General features: G+C 47.2%; 1 protein-coding gene across 1 annotated transcript; it reads right to left on the reverse strand.

Moving 5' to 3' along the window:
• Positions 1-4817: 4817 nt before the first annotated feature.
• LOC146346509 (lymphocyte antigen 6E-like) lies at positions 4818-14976 on the reverse strand. Its single transcript, XM_084848603.1, has 3 exons — positions 14916-14976; positions 11258-11377; positions 4818-5336 (listed from the first exon to the last, which is right to left on the reverse strand). Exons 1-3 carry the CDS (start codon positions 14974-14976, stop codon positions 5203-5205), a joined length of 315 nt encoding a protein of 104 aa, XP_084704729.1. The 3' UTR covers positions 4818-5202.
• Positions 14977-20460: the final 5484 nt, after the last annotated feature.

Consider the following 20460-nt stretch of genomic DNA (forward strand, 5'->3'; position numbering starts at 1 on the left):
TCTCTTTCAAGGGCTGCCGGAGGACCTGCCTCTATTTTGAAGGTATCTTCTAACTGAAGGGCTCTGCAGTACAAGCTGTACCATGAGAAGGAAGAGCAACAGGGCCTTGACGCTGCCCAGCAACGGCCCCCGGAAAGCAGACTGGGCAAGGCCCACGGGCCACCCGGTTATGTCTTCCACTCTAGGGTGAGATGTGCAGTCTTCCTATTTAAATTATAATAATTACGTCAAAAATTGCATGTATACATATAAACCAGGATATGCAAGTTTTATGCAAAATAGCTGCCCTCTTTTGTCCCCTTTTGGGGTAATGCATGTCCTCTTCTTTTTGTGATTTGCAAGTGACTACCCTAGAGTTGACCTTAGAGACCCACGTTCATAGCCCTTGGATCAGACACACACACAGCACCCTCGCTTTCATATCTGAACCTAGGGTTGTTGTGAAGATTAAAAATACAGCTGCCAACATCATAATGCCTTTGCATGAGGAGAAGCGAGAATGCCTGGGGCTCTTTGGATCAGAACAAAGGCAAGTGAAGGGGGACAGGGTAGAGGTGCACAAAATGTTGCCTGGTGTGGAGAAAGTGGGCAGGGAGCCATTTCTCGTTCCCTCTTCTAGGGCTGCAACCCTCCTGAAGCCATCCAATGAAGCTGAATGGTGGGGGATCCAAGACAGATAAAAGGAAGCGCTCCTTCACACAGCGCATAGTGACAGCTATGGTTTTTGCTGCCACAAAGTGTAGTGACTACCCACTTTTACAGCTTTAGAGGGGAGTGAGAGAAATACGTGGAGGAGAAGGCCATCGGTGGCTGCCTGTCATGATGGCTATAGATTATCTCTAGGTTCAGATCCAGCATACCCCTGTGCCAGTTGCTGGGGAACACGAGCCGGAGGATGCTCCTGCACTCATGTCCTGCATGGTTTGGCCACGGTCGGGACAGAGGGCTGCTGCAGATAGGCCTTTGGTCTGACCCAGCAGGGCTCTGATCTTAGGCTCTTAGGTGGCGCATTCCTATCATTGCATCTCCATGCTGGGGAAAATCCTTGCAGCAGGTGTGGAAGGGACTGGAGTCCTGCCAGATAAGAAGATGGTGATCACGGTCTCCAGGCCAGGTCCCAGCCTTCATACAGTCATGTGTTTATTAACGGCACGTACGTGCTGCCTTCCAGTAACATTGCCAAGGTGGCTGAGCAAAGTAGTTCAAAAATATCAGTATTGTATTATAACAGAAACGTGATAAGAATGAGTGATGTTTAACTTCATGCCACCATACTTGCCATTTTTGGAAGCTACAGAATTTTAAAAGATAATGAGAGCAACAGTAACAAGTGAAAATCAGTAAAAGTACAGGAAATATTTCAAAGCCATGCAGGGCTGCCAAGTGACGTTTTAATGGAACGCAGTAGAAGCAGAAAATATCGACAGACGCTGTATTACTAACATCAAAACTCTATACCTGCCTGCACAGAAATAAATGCCAATGTGTTCCGCACATCCGAAAAGCTCTCCAAGCACACTGGTGTACGTGACACAAAGCCCTCTGGCATGATGTCCCTGTTTTCCATTTACACGAAGGCTCCAAAATGGCAGCCCAGGAGAGTCACCAGGAAAGCGCTCTGCAGCCTGTTGATTTTTACCTGCTTGTTTAAGCTGGGAGGAAGGAAAGATTGTCAGTTTACTTTGATGAGCCAGCAGGGACAGGAGTCTTGCAATCGTTAGAGATTTAATCATTAAACTCAAACGCTGAGCATATAAGCAACACCCAGGCAGCCCAATAGTTACTACTCTTTGATCCAAAGGGCATTTCCAGATGAGGCTTTTAGCCGGCCACTTTACCGCTGCTTCTGTTTTGGGATTCCATTGTAGGATTACAACTGGATATCTGCGCACCCTTTCTTTCCGATTTTTTCCTCCTCTGCCTTTCTGTACATTCTGCTGCATAACCCCTCGGTGGCGCTGTGGTAAAGCAGAATTGCGCAACTACACCAGCATTTCATCGTGCCATTTCCCCAAATGCAAGGTTTTCCCCATCAGTCCCCATACACACATGCTTGGAAAGCATGGGAGAGACCTTGGAATACCTGCACAATACTGAGCATTCAAAAACAGCCTCATCTAGAAATGCCCAAAGAAGCCTCACTCTCTCACAAAGGAAGAATCTTGTGAACCCTTCCTCTTTCCCCCTCCTTGATCCCTCTTTCTCTCTCTTTGTTGTTGCAGAGGCACCCCACTGCCTGCAGTTGCATCCCAGGGTGTGCAGAAAAGAGGCAGTGTCCAATGGGATGCTTATGCCCAGTGGAGGCTGATGGCCAATTTAACTGGTGGGGCAGAAAGGGGGTCAGTGGAGGCAGAATCAAGGGGGTCATCAGAGACAGAGCCAAGGGGTTCACCAGGCAGGTTCTTTAGATGATGCATGACCCTCCATTTTCACTTCTGTTTGTCGACAGCACTTTCCGCAAGTTTTTTTTAGAACTGGGGAAATGCAGTATTCTTTGTGAAAGTGAAAGCTTTTCTCGCTTGTGTATTTGCACCTTTCTGTTATACCACAGTGCCACCAAGAGGTTATGCAGTGGTTAAGCAGGAAAGGAAGCACTCCTTGTGTAGAGCTCAGATCTCAATGTTGCGACAAAACCAAAAGCAAATGCAGTGGATTAACAGCCTCCTGCAGAAAAGCCCTCTGGCTTGACAGGGGAGAGACAAGCCAGAGGTCCAAATCTGGAACACAGACAAGTACCTTGATTTCAGTGTATTTATAAGTAAGCGATGGGACAGTTTAGCAGCACTGAGGCAGCAGTTACTCCTGCGAGCCTTGAGGAATAACTGTCCCCCCCCCCCCCAAGATGAACAACACATGAAAAAGGTAAGCTTTCTTCAGCATCTGTCCAAATAAGCTAGACTGAAGTATGTTCAGGGATGTTAGAGAAATCCGCCGCAGATTAAAATTAGGCTGGATTCTTTGGAATCTGACCTGAGGAATCCACAGCGGATCGGCCCCACTTACCTCCTCTCCTGGAGGATTCTGCGTAGGACGGTACAGCTGCTTGTTGCACTGGGAGCCCTTTGCCTCTGCACCAATTGCCATTTCTTTTTAAAAAATGGCGATCGGGAGGATGTCCCCATAGTTGTTGTTGTTCAGTCGTTAAGTCATGTCCGACTCTTCGTGACCCCATGGACCATAGCACACCAGGCCTTCCTGTCCTCTGCTCTCTCCCGGAGTGTGCTCAAATTCATATTCATTGCACCGGTGATGCTATCTAGCCATGTCATCCTCTGTCGTCCCCTTCTCCTTTTGCCTTCAATCTTTCCCAGCATCAGGGTCTTTTCCACCACAGTTCGAAAGCATCAATTCTTCGGCGCTCAGCCTTCCTTATAGTCCAGCTCTCACAGCCATACATTACTACTGGGAAAGCCATAGCTTTAATTAGACGGACCTTTGTCAGCAAGGTGATGTCTCTGCTTCTTACTATGCTGTCTAGGTTTGCCATAGCTTTCCTCCCCAGGAGCAAGTGTCTTTTAATTTCATGGCTACAGTCACCGTCTGTGGTGATCTTGGAGCCCAAGAAAGTAAAATCTGTCACTGCTTCCATTTCTTCCCCTTCTATATGCCAGGAAGTGATGGGGCCAGATGCCATGATCTTAGTTTTGTTAATGTTGAGTTTCAAACCAGCTTTTGCACTCTCCTCTTTCACCCTCCACAAGAGGCTCTTGAGATCCTCTTCGCTTTCTGCCATTAGGGTGGTATCGTCTGCGTATCTCAGGTTGTTGATAATTCTCCTGGCAATCTTAATTCTGAGCTGTGATTCATCCAACCCGGCATTTCTCATGATGCACTCTGCATATAAGTTAAATAAGCAGGGTGACAATATGCAGCCTTGTCGTACTCCTTTCCCAATTTTGAACCAATCGGTTGTTCCATGTCCGGTTCTTACTGTTGCTTCTTGACCCTCGTACAGGTTTCTCAGGAGACAGGTAAGGTGGTCTGGTACTCTCATCTCTTTCAGAATTTGCCAGAGTTTGTTGTGATCCACACAATCAAAGGCTTTAGCGTAGTCAATGAAGCAGAAATAGATGTTTTTCTGGAATTCTGTCCCCATAGACGTATACGCAAAATAGAGCAGTAAATCTTGCGTATAAGTCTATGGCACATCCTGCCGATCGCCTTTTTTTTTTTTTTTAATGGCGGTTGGCGCGGAGGCGGAGGGCTCCGGTTGATTCAGGTAAGCGGCCCTCGGCTCTGTGGAATCCTCGTGGAGCGGGAGCTCCCCTCACCATGGATTCCCCACCAGAGTGGATGGTGGGGAATCTGTACATCCCTAGACTGAAGTTTAGGACTGCACCCTAAATGTCACAAAATAGTGAAAATAAACAAGGAGTCTTGTGGCACCTTTAAGTCTATTAAATTTATTATGGCATAACCTTTAGTGGACTACAGTCCTCTTCAGATATATGAAGTGTCATCCTGAGTTCCAAGTTTATACGTGCACACACACACACACACACACACACACAGATAGTTGCGAGGTGGGGTGGGGGATTTTAATCACTGTATTCAAATGTGCCCCTGGAAAAGCCAGGGTGCCTGAAAGCCCCACAGACTTTCCACAGATATCCAAGAGTGTTTGAAGACAAAACAGAAAAAAGAAACAGAAGTACAGAGCTTCCTCACACGTCCGTGGTCCAATTTTAAACCGATTTTGATTTAATATTCAATTATTTTTGAATGTCCAGTGGGCATCTTCCAAATGAATCCATTCACTCCAAATGAAACTCGGGGGGTGTCTGCCACCCATTGTACATGAAAAACATATGAACTAACATTTGAAAAATATTTTTATTCCGTAAACAGCAGGAGCATGAAGGAACAAAGCCCTTCCTTTCTTCCCTTCCAGTTTGATAGGGCAGGAGGGGAAGGTGTTGAAAGGTACAAACCTAGCTGTTTCTTCTTAGCAGAAAGAGGATTAGAAACCCTTCAACACCTTCAGCGTCACAATAGGGACCCTTTACACCAGCCTATCCTCCTGGCTGGTTGGGGATGATGGCAGCTGTGGTCGAACATAGCCAGAGGGAACCAGGTTGGGGAGGGCTGCTGTAGACTTTCTTTCTAGTTCACAGTTGCTGAGCTAAGGGGAAAGCAGCTTAATTCCAGGTGGCCCCAGACAGACCATCTCCATCAGACCAGTCTCCATCCACCAGGTATGCGTTATTTTGGAGGCCATAAGTTGCACCAGGTATGTTCACAGCAAAAAAGAGAGTTCAGTGCGCGGTTTGCATAACTGTGTTCGGATGGACACTTCTCGGCACACTTCTTGGTGATGAGCACCTCGGTATCGTTACCTTGATGAAGGAAGGCAAATATGAAGGAAGCACAAATGAAGCCCTTGCCCACAACAGAAATGCAGGCTAGGTATGTGAAACTGTATTTGCTCATACATAGTCACACATACACACACCACCCCCGGCCGCTTTCCTCTCTCCTTCCTCCCTTTCCTAACATCCCTCTGGTGTCTTACCATCTGCAAAAACTTAGATTGTAAACTCCTTGCAGCAGGGACCCAGTTTTCTGTTTGCTGAGGATCTGTTTTAAATTGCATATTTTATTTATTTATTTATTTTTATTTATTATTGCATTTATATCCCGCCTTTATTCCTCTTGCAAGGAACCCAAGGCGGCTTACATTATCCTCCTCCTCTCCATTTTATCCTCACAACATCAACCCTGTGAGGTAGGTTGGGCTGAGAGTGTGTGACTGGCCCAAAGTCACCCAGTGAGCTTCCATGGCCGAGTGGGGACTAGAACCCGGATCTCCCAGCTCCCAGTCCAACACTCTTGCCACTACACCATACTGGCTCTTCTGTAAAATGCCTTGCACTGTGATGATGCAATAATAATAATAATAATAATAATAATAATAATAATACTTTATTTATTTAATTTATATGACTCCTTTCTGCAGTCAATGTGGCTAAAAATAAAATCTGGATTAAAACAAAATCTTAATTAAAACATAGCATAAAACAAATGAATTAAAAACAAAATGAAAAACATAAAAAAACATAACGTCTGGTCCAGTTTTATTGGATGAGTTTCAGTTATTGAGGCCTGAGGATGCAGACAAGATGCTTGGCCAGGTCCGGTTGACCACCTGTGTGCTTGACCCTTGCCCTTCATGGCTTATTACATCAAACAAGGAAGGGATGTCTGGCTGGGTCCAGGAGGTTGTAAATTCCTCCTTGAGAGAGGGAGTGGTGCCGGACTCTTTAAAAGAGGCGGTAATCAGGCCACTCCTGAAAAAGCCTAACCTGGGCCCAGAAGACATTACAATTATAGGCCAGTGGCCAACATCCCCTTCCTGGGCAAGGTGCTTGAGTGGGTGGTTGCAGGACAGCTCCAGGCACTGTTGAATGAAATGGATTATCTAGATCCATTTCAATCAGGCTTCAGGCCTGGTTTTGGAACAGAAACTGCCTTGGTCGCCCTGTGGGCTGACCTCTGCCAGGAGAGGGACAGGGGGAGTGCGACCCCATTGATTCTCCTAGACCTCTCAGCGGCTTTCGATACCATCAACCATGGTATCCTTCTGGATAGGTTGTCTATCCTGGGAATTGGAGGCACTGCATTGTGATGGTTCCACTCCTATTTGGATGGCTGATTCCAGAAGGTGGTGCTGGGAGATTATTGCTCTGTGCCATGGCAATTGTGCCATGGGGTTCCACAGGGCTCTGTTTTATCCCCCATGCTGTTTAACATCTACATGAAACTGCTGGGGGAGGTTATCCGGAGGTGTGGGCTGAGGTGCCATCAATATGCGGATGACACCCAGCTCTACCTCTCTTTCTCATCAAACCCAGGTGAGGCAGTGGCTGTTCTGAATCAGTGCCTGGGCACGGTAATGGACTGGATGAGGGCCAATAAACTCAATCCAGACAAGACTGAGGTGCTGTTAGTGGGTGGTTCATCTGCCTGTCTAGGTGATATTCAACCTGTTCTGGAGGGGGTTGTACTCCCCTGAAGGGATCACGTTCGTAGTTTGGGGGTGCTCTTGGATCCAGAACTGTCACTTGAGGCACAGGTGAACTCAGTGGCACGGAGCACTTTTCATCAGCTTAGGCTGATATACCAACTACGCCCTTATCTGGACAGAGAGAGCCTAGCTATAGTTATCCATGCTCTGATAACTTCTCATCTGGATTACTGCAATGTGTTATACATGGGGCTAGGGATGGAGGAGAATTTCGCCACAGACTCCGTGGGGGCCGGATTCTTAGAATCTGCCCCCCCCCGGAGTCCGTGGCAGAACGGACCACCCTACCCCACGAAGTCCAACCCGGCCAGATCCTACCTGGCATCACTGGGTCCGGGTCTGGCCAGGTCCATCTGCGGCGGTCTTCAGATGCAAATAGCATCTGGACGCTATTTGTGTCCCTTTGCCTTACCATGATAGGCTACATAAAGATTTACATAGCCTATCACAGTAAGGCAAAGGGACACAAATGGCATCCGCTAAGCCAGACGCCATTTGCGTCCGAAGACTGGCCGTGGACGGAAATCTGGCAGCGGCCAGCCCCGGCCGCTGGCTCTGCGGACTTGCTGCAGAGCGGAGCCGGCTGGGGAGGATTCCGGGGGGGACGGGAGACCGGATCACCTCCCCCCCCACAGACCCCCAGTGGAGCCAGGTAGGTTGGGGTTTGTACACCCCTACGTGGGGCTGCCTTTGAAAACGGTCCGGATACTTCAGCTGGTCCAAAATAGGGCAGCAAGATTGTTAACAGGGACTGGCCTGCGAGCTCATATTACGCCAGTACTTTTCCAGCTGCACTGGCTGCCAGTCCATTTCCAGGCCCGATTCAAAGTGCTGGTGTTAACATTCAAAGCCCTAAACGGCTTGGAGCCAGGTTATCTGAAGGATCTCCTCCTCCCATATGTGCCTGCCTGGACCTTAAGATCATCCTCAGTGGCCCTTCTCCATGAGTCCCTGCCAAAGGAAGTGAGGCGGGTGGTTACTAGGAGGAGGATGTTTTCTGCTGTGGCACCCAGGCTGTGGAATGAGCTCCCTAAAGAGGTTCGACCGGCACCTACGTTGTATTCCTTCCGGCACCAGGTGAAGACCTTTTTATTCTCCCAGTATTTTAGCATTTTAGCTTCCTAGTCTTTTAGCTTTAGTGTTTTAAATCTGTATTTTAAATTTCTGCATTGCTGCTAGGTTTTATTCTGGTGTACTGTTATATTGTGGTTCTAAGTTTCATATTTATATTATTTTATAGAATCATAGAATAGTAGAATAGTAGGGTTGGAAGGGGCCTATAAGACCCTGTGCTTTGTGGTTTTAATTTTTGTGAACCGCCCAGAGATCTTTGGCTACTGGGCAGTATAGAAATGAAATGAAATAAATAAAATAGCCATGGTGGTTATAGATGGCCTCCAGCATCAGAGGCAGTGTGCTTCTCAGTGTCAGTTTCCAAGGAAGATGAGCAGGGGGTGCTATGGCCCTCCTGTCCTATTTGTGGGCTTCCCATTGTGGAATGAGTTCCCTAAAGAGGTTCGCCTGGCAGCTATGTTGTATTCCTTCCAGCACCAGGTGAAGACCTTTGTATTTTCCCAGGCATTTTAGCTTTCTAGTCTTCTAAGCTTTTCTGTTTTAAACCTGTATTTTAAACCTCTGCATTGCTGCTAGGTTTTATTCTGGTTTTATTCTGGTTATATTGTTATACTGTGGTTTTAATGTTTTATAAATTTTATATTGTTTTATTGTGTGCTCTTTGGTTTTAATCTTTGTGAACTGCCCAGAGAGCTTTGGCTATTGGGCAGTATAGAAATGAAATAAATAAACAAACAATCAAACAAACAACAAAAGAAATAAGCAGCACCAACCAGTTAAAGCCCTCCTTCAGCAACAGACCAGCTTATATGCCTTGCTAAAATTATTAATTTCCCCCCTCTCCCATCCCCATTCCTCTTTCCTTGTGAGTTGTGTCCTATTAGACTGTAAGCCTGTGGGAGTAACCACTCTGGGAGGCTTTTTGGCTGAGGAGCAGCATAAAAATACTTCAAATACATAAATAAATATGGCAAAGGCCTGCATGAAGAAATAATCAACTTAATAGCGAAGATTTGTCCTGAAAGAAGAGATGGGGCCAGAAGGAGCTCATATGGATGAGGGATGTTGTGAGTATTCCCTGCAGGACCTGAAGTACTTGCAATCTTACATGCATCAACAATCACATCCAATAGAGGGGACACGAATGGGGCAATGTATCCCTTGAAAATGTCAGCCACCTACACTTCCCCCTGTCCTACCCCCCAAGGGCCCCCCAAACTCACCTGGGGCAGGTAAGGAGACAGTGATAGGTGTTCCACAAGCCCCGGCCGGTGTCTTTTCTCACCAGGGGCGGGATGAAGGCTACCAGTTCCATCACCCCCAGTGGAGAAATGACCTATGAGGGCCAGAGGGTTTTGCCTTGGCAGAAATGGTGCAAACTGCATCATTTTCCTGCTGACTGGCCCCAGTGTAAGCTGATCACAGTGGTGGAAGTTCCAGGTGGTTGGGGGAGGCCGTGTTTTGGCAGATCTGTGCACAGCTGCCTCACAGGGGTGTTATTATAAATGGCACACCAGGGCATGGATCAGGCCAAAGCCCTTATCGAGTCCATCATTTTGTTCTCAAAGTGGCCAGCCAGAAGTCCCAGTGGAAGCCCACAAGCAGGACATGAGTGTATTAACACCCTCCCACTCATGTTCCCCAGCAACTGGCATTGAGAGACATACTGTCTCTGATACTGTCAGTAAAATGGAGCCATCCTGACAAGTAGCCATAGGTAGCCTTATCCTTCTAGAATGTGTCTATTCCCTTTTTAAAGCCATCAAAGCTGATGGCCATCACTGCCTCTTGTGGTACTGAATTCCATAGCATTAACTAAGTGAAGTACTTCCCTTTATCTGTGCTTCATGGGATGACCCCATTGGGTTCTAATGCTATGAGACAAGGAGAAAACAGCTCCCCATCCACTTTTGCTGCACCATGCATAACTTTATCCACCTCTGTCATGTTTCCCTCTTACTAACCTGTTTTCTGAACTTAAAAAGCCTAAACGTTGTAACCTTTCCTTGTATAAAGGCAGTATGATATTGGCAGTTTGAATTTCAATCCCGTCCTTAATGTTCCCCTACATGGAATTTGCCATTTTCATAGCAGCCAAACACTGGCTGAATATTTTCATTGGCCTGTTGACCAAAACTGCAAGGTCCCTTTCTTGGTCAGTCACCACCAGCTCAGTCCCCATTAATGTACACATGAAGTTAGGATTTTTTGTTGAAATTCAGTCTGTTGTGCAGCTGTTGAAGGCAGAGAAATCCTACCGGTGAGTTATCCAGGGCTATTTGTGCTTAGGAGGCTGAGCCTTCTTCAGGCCTGGCAGGAAATGGAGATTCCCCAGGAAAAGCAGCCTGTCATATTCTCTGGCCATATCCCCCCACCCCACCCCACCCCACCCCACCCCACCCCCAACTCAGAGGAGGACTCTGAGGTAGAGGAGGTATTATTCAGTGAGCTATCCTCTGTCAGCCTGGGACCTTCCAGACTAGAGGATTTGACTTTACTGGACTCAGAGGGTACCCCCACGTGTGCACTGGAATCCTCACAACTCCTATGTCAGAGGAGCCAGTGGCTGAAGAATCAAGCAATGGCCCTTTAAGAGACAGGCATCTCCTCAGAGTGGGTGGGGTTAGCAGGAGGTCCAGATCAGCAATTAGGTCCAGACCAGCAATAACAGGAGGCCCAGCAATTAGTCTTAAGTCATATTTGTATAAATAAGCAATCAATATGCACATCAAACAGCATATGGAGGTGGTGTACTGTTGTGACTACCCTGTGAGGAGGGAACTGTGCTATAACAGTTAAATAACTTTTCAGTGGGCTTTGCTCTGATGCCCTTAATAGAAGCTGGATCTGCAGCCAAGTGCAGGTAACTTATTTTCAGGCCATGGAAAAGAAAAAAAGGCTCTTCTTGTTACACAGTCCTATTAAAAAAAAAACAGAACTGCTTTTAAAGGCACAGAAGTACACCAGGTGTGATTTTTGGTCAGTTGGCAGCTCAGTTGGGGCTTTTGAAAACAACTCTCTTCCCCCCCACCCCCCCAGGGCTCCCTGCTCCTGGAAATTGCAGCTGCAGAATTTCTCAGGTTTTTCTGCTCAAGAGGCCAGATCAGTCATGAGAGCTGTTTGAATTACCAAATATAACAGTGGATTTGCTTGACTTACCAGTTCCTGAAACTGTACCAATAGTTAAGCATCTTTGCTCATGCTCGGAGCAGACTGACATAGTCAGGCAATTCCAGTTGGACCTCTGACCTTCGCATGTGAAGCAAATAATGGAATGAGCTGCAAAACAAGGAGAGGAGGAAAAACAACATTTGAATGGGACATTTCTGCAGAATGTAGGAAGCTGAGCTGCCTGAGACCAGATTGATCCATTGATCCATGCTGTGTTGTCTACTGGCAGGAGAGCTCTCCAGGGTCTCAGGCAGAGGGGGTGGGCGTGGGAAGGTCTTTCCTTAGGTCAGCCTTTTCCATCTTGCTGCCCTGGCCATGCTGGATGGGAATTATGAGAGTTGTAGTCCAACACACCTGGAGAGCACCATGTAGGGAAGGCTGCTTAGGTGAAACACAATTAATGGAACTGAAGTAAAGAGGGCAGTTGGGGGGGGGGGGAGATTTTCCAGGCAAATAACTCTCTGCCGTCTCCTCGCAGCTTTCAGTGTCAATACAGCTTAGCATTTCTCTTTACAAGTTAAACATGGTGGCAACAGAGGAGCTGTGACTTCTAAACTTAGCAGTTAGAAGCCTAAAGTAATGGAACGCATTAGTTGGGAGCATCCTGCAAGTCTGGATTTCACAGACAGTAGCCTAGATCAGTGGAGTTGACAGAAGGGAGAGTTTGAGCTGACCATGCAAGAAGATGCCAGCACCAGGGAACTAAAGTGTTTGTTTGATCTCTTAGGGAAATGGGGCTAAGAGTTGTGCACCATTTTAACACTGAGCACACATTCCCCCCCATCACATCCCATTTTGCTACCATTTTCAGCCACCAAAACTGCACATGTTTGAACCCTCCTAGTGTCTGCATTAACAGCTTGATAATATGTATCTCCTTGCTGTGAAAATCTGGAACTGCTGATTGAGCTCGTTTGTTTCAAGCCTAGGCCAGTTTTTCCTGATGAGTTGGCAATCCATCCATTAACTGGTACCCCTGAATTGATACTACTAGCAATTCACTTGAGGGGAGAGCAGAAGCACCTTGACCAACTGCTTTAGTTTTCCGTTCCCTCTGATTCCGGCAGCCCTTACAGTTTTGGGCACACACATAATGTTACCACCTTCCACCCTCTATCCAGGTCCAGGGTTGCTATGACTTTAACAGCAGCGTGACAGACAAGAATACAGCCAATGAAGATTGCCCCATCACTGCATCTCGATGCTGGCGAAAGCTGCACTTGTAGAATTTCTACCTGTTATACAGATCCAGGTGGCAACACCACTTGCTCTGAATTCCCCCTCCCCTTTCCAGAGGCTTTCGCCAAAGGCTGTTACTGTGCCTGTGAGTGCCCTCTGGAGGACTCAGCTGGCACTGCAGCAGCTACCCAGCGGGCTCATCCGTTAATCTCTTGGATGGGAAGCAAAGGCAAAAGGAAACGGGAACAGGCGGTGGAAGAAATCACCGTCTGAGAGTGGGAGAAGATAGAGGAAAAGGGGTACGCAAGAACAACAGGCAAAACTCTCCCACCACCCCCAAATGCACTGGAATATGGCTGAAATCAGCCCCATCCATTGCTACAAAGATCCAAACAGCCACTTTAGCCATGGCAAGAGACTCTTTTTTTTTTTTTTTTAACGAGCAGGATGATCTCCCTTCTCTCTCCCCATCTCTCCATGCAATATTGCAAACTTCAGTTAGGCTGTGTTCACACCTGGCATTTTATTCCACAATAAACTGTTCCTTTTGATTCCCGATCCTTCCTGGGATTTAGACTGGCCCTGTATACAGGCATCTCTCATAGCGATTCCCTCTGCTGTATTCCTTTGCACAGCTGGGCGGAGCCGCATGGAAAAATTGGGACAGAAGGGGGCTGCTGGCCCCTCGCCCCCCCATTGGTTCCTGTAACATGATTGATGCTCCGCCCATCCCTACTGCCTGCATGTCTTCCTGCATCCCCTCCTTCCTTATCTGTCATCACCTGTGGCTGCTCTCCCCCTTATTCTGCCTTCCCATCAAGTGGCTTGTTTTCCCCCCCCCATGTACTGTTGTTGCTTCCCCCCCTTATTCTGGCTACCCAACAACCCTGTAAGGTGTGCTAGGAGAAGAGACAGTGGCTGGCTAGGTCGGAGGGAATACTATGGAAAACCACCTCAGCATTACTGCCTTATCTAAAACAACTCCACACACAAAAAAGAAACCATTAAAAATGACCATTCCAAGCTCTGCATGATGAATTTATTCAGGGGAGGAGAAAAGGCACTTTTAATACCCATTGAAATCCTAACTGTCAATCCTTTCTCCTGCGTGGCTGAGAAGGGAGACTCCCCCATCCACCCGGGGAGGAAAAACGCCCATCAATCTGGTGAGCAGAAGGGAGAAGAAGCAGTCAGTGAAGTCAGTGGGAAGGGGAGGTTCCAAGTACATGCATTGAAGGGGATGGGAGACCTTAAGAATGCTACTCTAAGTAGACTTACAATGCACTCCTGTGCATGCCTACTCAGAAGCAAGCCACACAGATTTCAATAGCACTTACTCCCAGGACAGGAAAGCCTTACAGCCAATGAGTTTACTCAGAAGTAAGCATTACTGTGCTCAGGGGGATCTTGGAGAAGCACTTGGGATGGTTAACCACTTTACAGTTCAAGCGCTGGCCCCCGTAGTGGAATGGGAGAGAGGCAGAACCCCCCCCCCCATTTGTTGTCATGACAATGTTATTCAACACTGCCCAGAAACACCCCCTAGCACACACCCACACAAAGCGGGACAAAGAGCTAAAGGGGAAACACCGGGGGGGGGGGGATGATGATTTCAGTCGCAAGCACAGAAAATGCCAGGTTTTCCCCATTCTCAGATAACATGGGAAAGGGAAGTTGTGAGCTAGCAGCAGGAGAGCAGTGGCATCATTTAAAGTTCCTGTGAAAACCAGTAATTAAAGAAGAAGGATCCTGCTGAAAACCCCAGGTGTGAAGAGAGACTTAGGGCACAATCCTATGCATGTTTAGACAGAGAAAAGGCCTACAACTCCCAGCTTCCCCAGCCAGCCTTGCTGGCTGGGGTATGCTGGGAGTTGTAGGCCTTTTCTCTGTCTAAACATGCATAGGATTGCACCCTTAGTTTTGCAAATGGGTTGCAACGAGGCACGGTGGCAGCAGGCAAGAGCTGCTGCTCTGTTTGCAAAACTCTGCTCCAAAACCCTCCTCGGCACACAGAGAATGAACTGGATTCTCGCCCCAAATCAGGCTGGCGTTCGCAGCACGTCCGTATGAGAATGTCTTCCTGCTTGAGTGATGACAGCAAACAGTAGCTTCTTCCACCCTTTGAAGTGGATTACTTTGTGGCATACTTTTTCAGCGGCTCAACCGATTTTTTCCTCACCTGGGGACAGGCTTTGCTGTCACCCCCCCCCCCACAACACACTACAAATACATCAAGCAGACCTCGGCCGACCCGCTTTGAAATAAATGCCCAAATGATTTTTTGATGGCTGCAGTCAGCACTTAAACTGGAAGGAAATCCTGTCTCGAAACCATGTAAACGTGGACGGGGCATGCTATTAAAAGCAGGCAGCCTCTGTATTTGGCCATCTTAACCACCCTTTTCTGTTTAAAAAATCTTCATGGTCTATCCTTTTGCCTTGACCAAGAGACGCGCAAGGTGGCTTACCTATCTGTGCGCACACGACAACAGCACCCAAAATGGAAACAAGGAAAGATGCTGCTTTCATGCTGATTGTCAGCTCACTCTGGCTGAGCCAGTGAGCCTTTGGATAACGTCTTAAGCCTGGGATAAATGGGGAGCTGTGAGATCTGTGGAAGTCACACACAATAGAGGGTGTGAGCTGTTTTGAAATCCTTGATGTGGGAATCTCCGCGGAAGGTGGAACAGCTCAGAGAAGGCAGGTCTGCTCTTTGAGTCTCTTCTGATGTGATGCTGTGTGTCCACAGGCTCACTTTTGAAAGCAATCCCAGCAGTGCATGTGGGTGGGCAGGAATACTATGTCAGAAGTGGTTATGCCTGGCGCTTTGGGGGGTTGCCTGTGCATCTTTTCGAGGATCTAAACAGTTATAGGGCTAAACAAATCATAAGAACACTAGAGGAGCCCTGCTGGCCCAGATCAAGGGTCCATCTAGTCCAGCATTCTGTTCACACAGTGGCCAACCAGCTGCCCACGGGAAACCCACAAGTACGACATGAGTGCAGCAGCACCCTCCCGCCCATGTTCCCCAGCAACTGGTGTACATAGGCTCACTGCCTCTGTTACTGGGGGTAGCACATAGCCATCAGGACCAGTAGCCATTGAGAGCCTTCTCCTCCAGGAATGGGTCTAACCCCCTTTTAAAGCCATCCGAGTTGGTGGCTATCACTAGGTAGCGAATTCCTTTGTTTAACTCTGCGCTGTGTGAAGACGTCCTTCCTTTAATTTGTCCTGAATCTCCCCACAGTCAGCTTCGTGGGTTGGCAAGGTCTTTCCATGTGTACCAGGGGAAGGGAAGCATATAAGAAGTATTATAAATCAAATATGGAAAACAGTCACCTCTTTTAGTGGGAACACCCAGAACAAGCCTCTGTTGCCAAACCTGTCACTGGCCTGAGAACTTCCACGGTTGTGGCTTAGTCTCCCCTTCCCCAGACTTCCCTTTTTTCTTCTCCCCTTCCCGCTAGAGGCCTCTCCTGCTCTTCCCTTCCATTTGTGACCTTCCAGCTGAGCCCTCTGTTCCATATTCTTGAATCATGACTCCCTTCTCCAGTTTTCAGACTGATGACTAAGGAAGGACTAGTACCAATTATCTCTCCTGTCCTGCCTTTCTGAAATCCTACTGGAAATTCCCGCTTCTGCCCTCTTCTTCTCAGAAGGCAAACTTCCACTGTGTCACAATCTCTCCCTCCGCTCCCCGCCCCTCCTCTCTTTCCCTCCTCTTTGGAAGCCTTCAGTAGCCATTGAATTGACACCTTATTATGTTATCCTGATAAAACGCCACTTCGGGAAAAGCTTGACTCTTGCTTCCGTTGCTCCCTGTTCGTATTTTGCATTGGCACTCCGCTACCTAGATGAAATGATCAATGCATTACCCACTCTTGGCTTGCTTGTGTTGTGATTAGAACATGCTTGTTTGGGTCAGCTGTAGAGGGCAGCGTGTCTTCTGGCCGAATAGAGGCAGGGCCAAAGTGGGGAAGAGCTCTCTTGGTACCCCAGTTGGGCAGAATTTCCCCAGATATGTGTGTCCTGGAAGGACTTATTCTCTGAACATGGAGGAGCAGATGTGTTTCGAGACATGTGCCAGAAGCAACCATGGTAACAACACCAACGCCAAAATTGTCTATAACTGTATTAGTTGTAACTTTCAAAACCAATTGTTAAAAAGGAGTACTGGTTACTGCAAAAACAACAAACTGCCCCCAAACAGCAACAAAAGTCCCATAGACCACAAATTAATCTCGGAAACAGAATATGAAGTGATTTTCATGATGAAGCTTTTGAGCCCCCTCCCGCCTTCAGTCACTCGAGCCAGTGGTCAATTTTCTTGGAACTTCAATGATTCTAAGAGCGGGGTTCCAAGGTGCTCTGCAACATCTCAGAGACTGGTGGCAATCCAAGGGTGAAAACAGACTTAGTTTTTTAAGAGCTATCACAGGGGGGTTTTCATTTTTTAAAAAAACATTTTTTAAATTTCTTTTTCTTGTAACACACACTTCCACACCAGTGGGACTCTGTTTTTAACCTCCAGTGAGTAGAGGACCAGGCACAGGCTACTCTAGAACAATCAGAAAAAGGGAAAAGAGGCCATGGAGGGACAAGACTCTCCAGTGGTGGTGACCTGCAAGGTGTGTGCAATGTTTGTTTTCTTGCTTGAGAACAACATGGCCTACACCTGCAACAAGTGCAAGTTGATCACGCTGCTGGAAGAAAAAGTAAGAGGACTGGAGCGGTGACTGTCGACCCTCTGGGGAATAAAAGAACATGAAGAGTTCTTGGACAGAACGGTGGAACTACAGCAGCAAAGTGAAGACCAGGAGTTTGAAGAGCAACAGCAAGCTGAGGCAGAAGAGGGAAATGCTGAGGTGAGGAAAAATGCAGCAGAGGATACTCCTTGAAAAAGGGGGACAGTTAGGAGCAGATGAACTAGAACTCACTCTGCACCAGTGGAAGCAGTGGAACTAGGGAACTATTTCCAGGTACTTGAGGATGAGACAGGAGGGCAGCTTGCAGAGGAAGAATTACAGGGGACCCTGCAGGAGAGCAAGCAAGAGGTGGAAGGTCAGCCAAGCAGAGGTGATGAAACCAAGGCCTACAACAAGAGAAGAGTAGTAGTAGCAGGAGACTCCTAGCTGTGTGGGATCGAAACCCAAGTATGTCGCAAAGACTGGTGGACTCACCAGGTATGCTGTCTTCCAGGAGGACAGATTAGAGACGCAACTGAAGGGTTGCCTGCACTCATAAAGCCCACTGACAGGTATCCCTTTCTTCTCATCGATGTGGAAACAAATGACACCGCCAAGCGGAGCTATGACGAAATCATGCCAGACTTTGAAGCTTTGGGAAGGAAATTCAAGAACTTCGGGGCCCAGATAGTTTCCTCATCCATCCTTCCAGTAGTTAGAAGAAGGCAGAAAGGGAAAGAAAAATACTCCGGGTGAATGACTGGCTACAAAGGTGGCGCCAACGAGAGAGATTTGGATTCTGGGACCATGGGCTATACTTCTGGAAGATGGGCTGTTGGCAAAGGACGGGAAGAATGTGCTTGGCCACAGCATGGAGAACTTTATCAGGAGGTCTTTAAACTGAATCCTGTGGGGGAGGGAGACGTAAAGATGGGGGTAACAATGGACGAAGGCTCATGCACCGCAATGGAGAGAACAGCTCCTGTAGCGCTGAATAATAGCCTTTAGAAACATGTAAGAAGAAAGCCAGACTACAAAGCACGTAGTCTTCGATGTCTATATACTAATGCCCAGAGTATGAGAAACAAACAGAACGAACTTGAACTCTTAATACGGGAGGGAAATTATGACTTCATAGGTGTAACTGATGCTTGGTGGGATGACTCTCAAGACTGGAATATAGCAGTTGAAGGACATAACTTGTTCAAAAAGAACAGGAGGAACAGAAAGGGAGGTGGGGTTGCACTATATGTGAAAAATACATATCTGTGCACAGAAATACAGGAGGATGAGCTTGGTAGCCCCATTGAGAGCATCTGGGTTAAAATAAATGTAGCAAAGAATAAAAGGAGCATGGTGGTCGGAGTCTACTACCGGCAACCCAATCAAGGAGAAGACGAGGAGGAAACTTTTGAAAAGCAAATAGCCAATGTTTCAAGGAAGCATGATGTATTGGTAATGGGGGACTTCAATTTCCCCGATATTTTTTGGGAGACAAATTCTGCAAAACATGGCCCCTCCAGGAAATTCCTGACTTGTGTGGTGGATAACTTCCTCCTACAGAAAGTAGAGGAAGGAACTAGAGGATTGGCTATCCTTGACTTGATCCTAACCAACAGAGAAGACTTAGTGGATAAAGTAGCAGTTGCAGGAACTCTGGGGGAAAGCGACCATGTTGCACTTGAGTTCTTGGTTCTAAAGGAAGGAAAAGCCGAGTGTAGCCAAACACGTACCCTGGATTTTAGGAAAGCCAATTTTAATAAACTCAGAACAATGATCAGTAAGGTCCCATGGCAAGCGGCTCTAACGAGAAAAGGAGTCCAAGATGGGTGGGAGCTTTTAAAAAAGGAAATTCTCCAGGCACAATTACAAACCATTCCAACAAGAAAAAAGGTGGAAGACAACAGAAGAAGCCAATGTGGCTTCACAAAAATCTTAGGGATGACCTGAAAACAAAAAAGCACACATATGGGAAGTGGAAGGAAGGCCAAGCAACAAAGGAGAGTACAAGCAGATAGCACAGAATTGCAGGGATGGTATCAGGAAGGCTAAAGCTGAGAACGAGCTGGGGTTAGCAAGGGATGTTAAAAGCAACAAAAAGTCTTTCTTCAGATACGTACATAGTAAAAGACAGAGGAAAGAAATCGTGGTTCAACTATTAAATAAGGATAGCAAAATGATAAAAGACAACAAAGAAAAGGCAGAGGTGCTCAATTCCTACTTTGGCTCAGTCTTCTCCCAGAAGAGGGTCTATGAGCCCCCTAGCAAAGGCAAAATACAGGCTGAAGGGGCAGGATTGCAGCTTGAGATCAATAGGCATATGGTCAAGGAGCACCTAATTACTGTGAATTAGCTCAACTCTTCAAGGCCAGATGAACTGCATCCTAGAGTAATAAAGGAACTGGCAGAAGAACTCTCAGAACCACTGTCTATTACCTTTGAGAAATCATGGAGGACAGGGGAAGTGCCAGATGACTGGAGGGGGGCTAATGTTGTCCCTAGCTTCAAAAAGGGTAAAAAGGAGGAACGTGGGAACTACAAACCAGTCAGTCTGACATCAATCCCTGGGAAAATTCTGGAGCAGATGATAAAGCAATCCATCTGTAAGCATCTTGAAAACAATGACTTGGATTCCTGTACTGAGCACAGGGTTGGACTCGATGGCCTTGTAGGCCCCTTCCAACCCTTTGTTGTTGTTTATTCGGTCAGTCGCTTCTGACTCTTTGTGACTTCATGGACCAGCCCACGCCAGAGCTTCCTGTCGGCCATCGCCACCCCCAGCTCCCCCAAGGTCGATTCCGTCACCTCCAGAATATCATCCATCCATCTTGCCCTTGGTCGGCCCCTCTTCCTTTGGCCTTCCACTTTCCCTAGCATCAGCATCTTCTCCAGGGTATCCTGTCTTCTCATGATATGGCCAAAGTACTTCAGTTTTGCCTTTAATATCATTCCCTCAAGTGAGCAGTCTGGCTTTATTTCCTGGAGTATGAACTGGTTTGATCTTCTTGCAGTCCAAGGCACTCTCAGAATTTTCCTCCAACACCACAGTTCAAAAGCATCTATCTTCCTTCGCTCAGCCTTCCTTATGGTCCAGGTCTCACAGCCATAGGTTACTACGAGGAATACCATTGCTTTAACTATGCGGACCTTTGTTGTCAGTGTGATGTCTCTGCTCTTAACTATTTTATCAAGATTTGTCATTGCTGTCCCCCCAAGACGTAAACATCTTCTGATTTCCTGGCTGCAGTCAGCGTCTGCAGTAATCTTTGCGCCTAGAAAGACAAAGTCTGTCACTGCCTCCACGTTTTCTCCCTCTATTTGCCAGTTA

This window comes from Heloderma suspectum, chromosome 4, assembly GCF_057233095.1.
Source record: "Heloderma suspectum isolate Gila_16-S chromosome 4, 16-S_ref, whole genome shotgun sequence".
NCBI lineage: Eukaryota > Metazoa > Chordata > Lepidosauria > Squamata > Helodermatidae > Heloderma > Heloderma suspectum.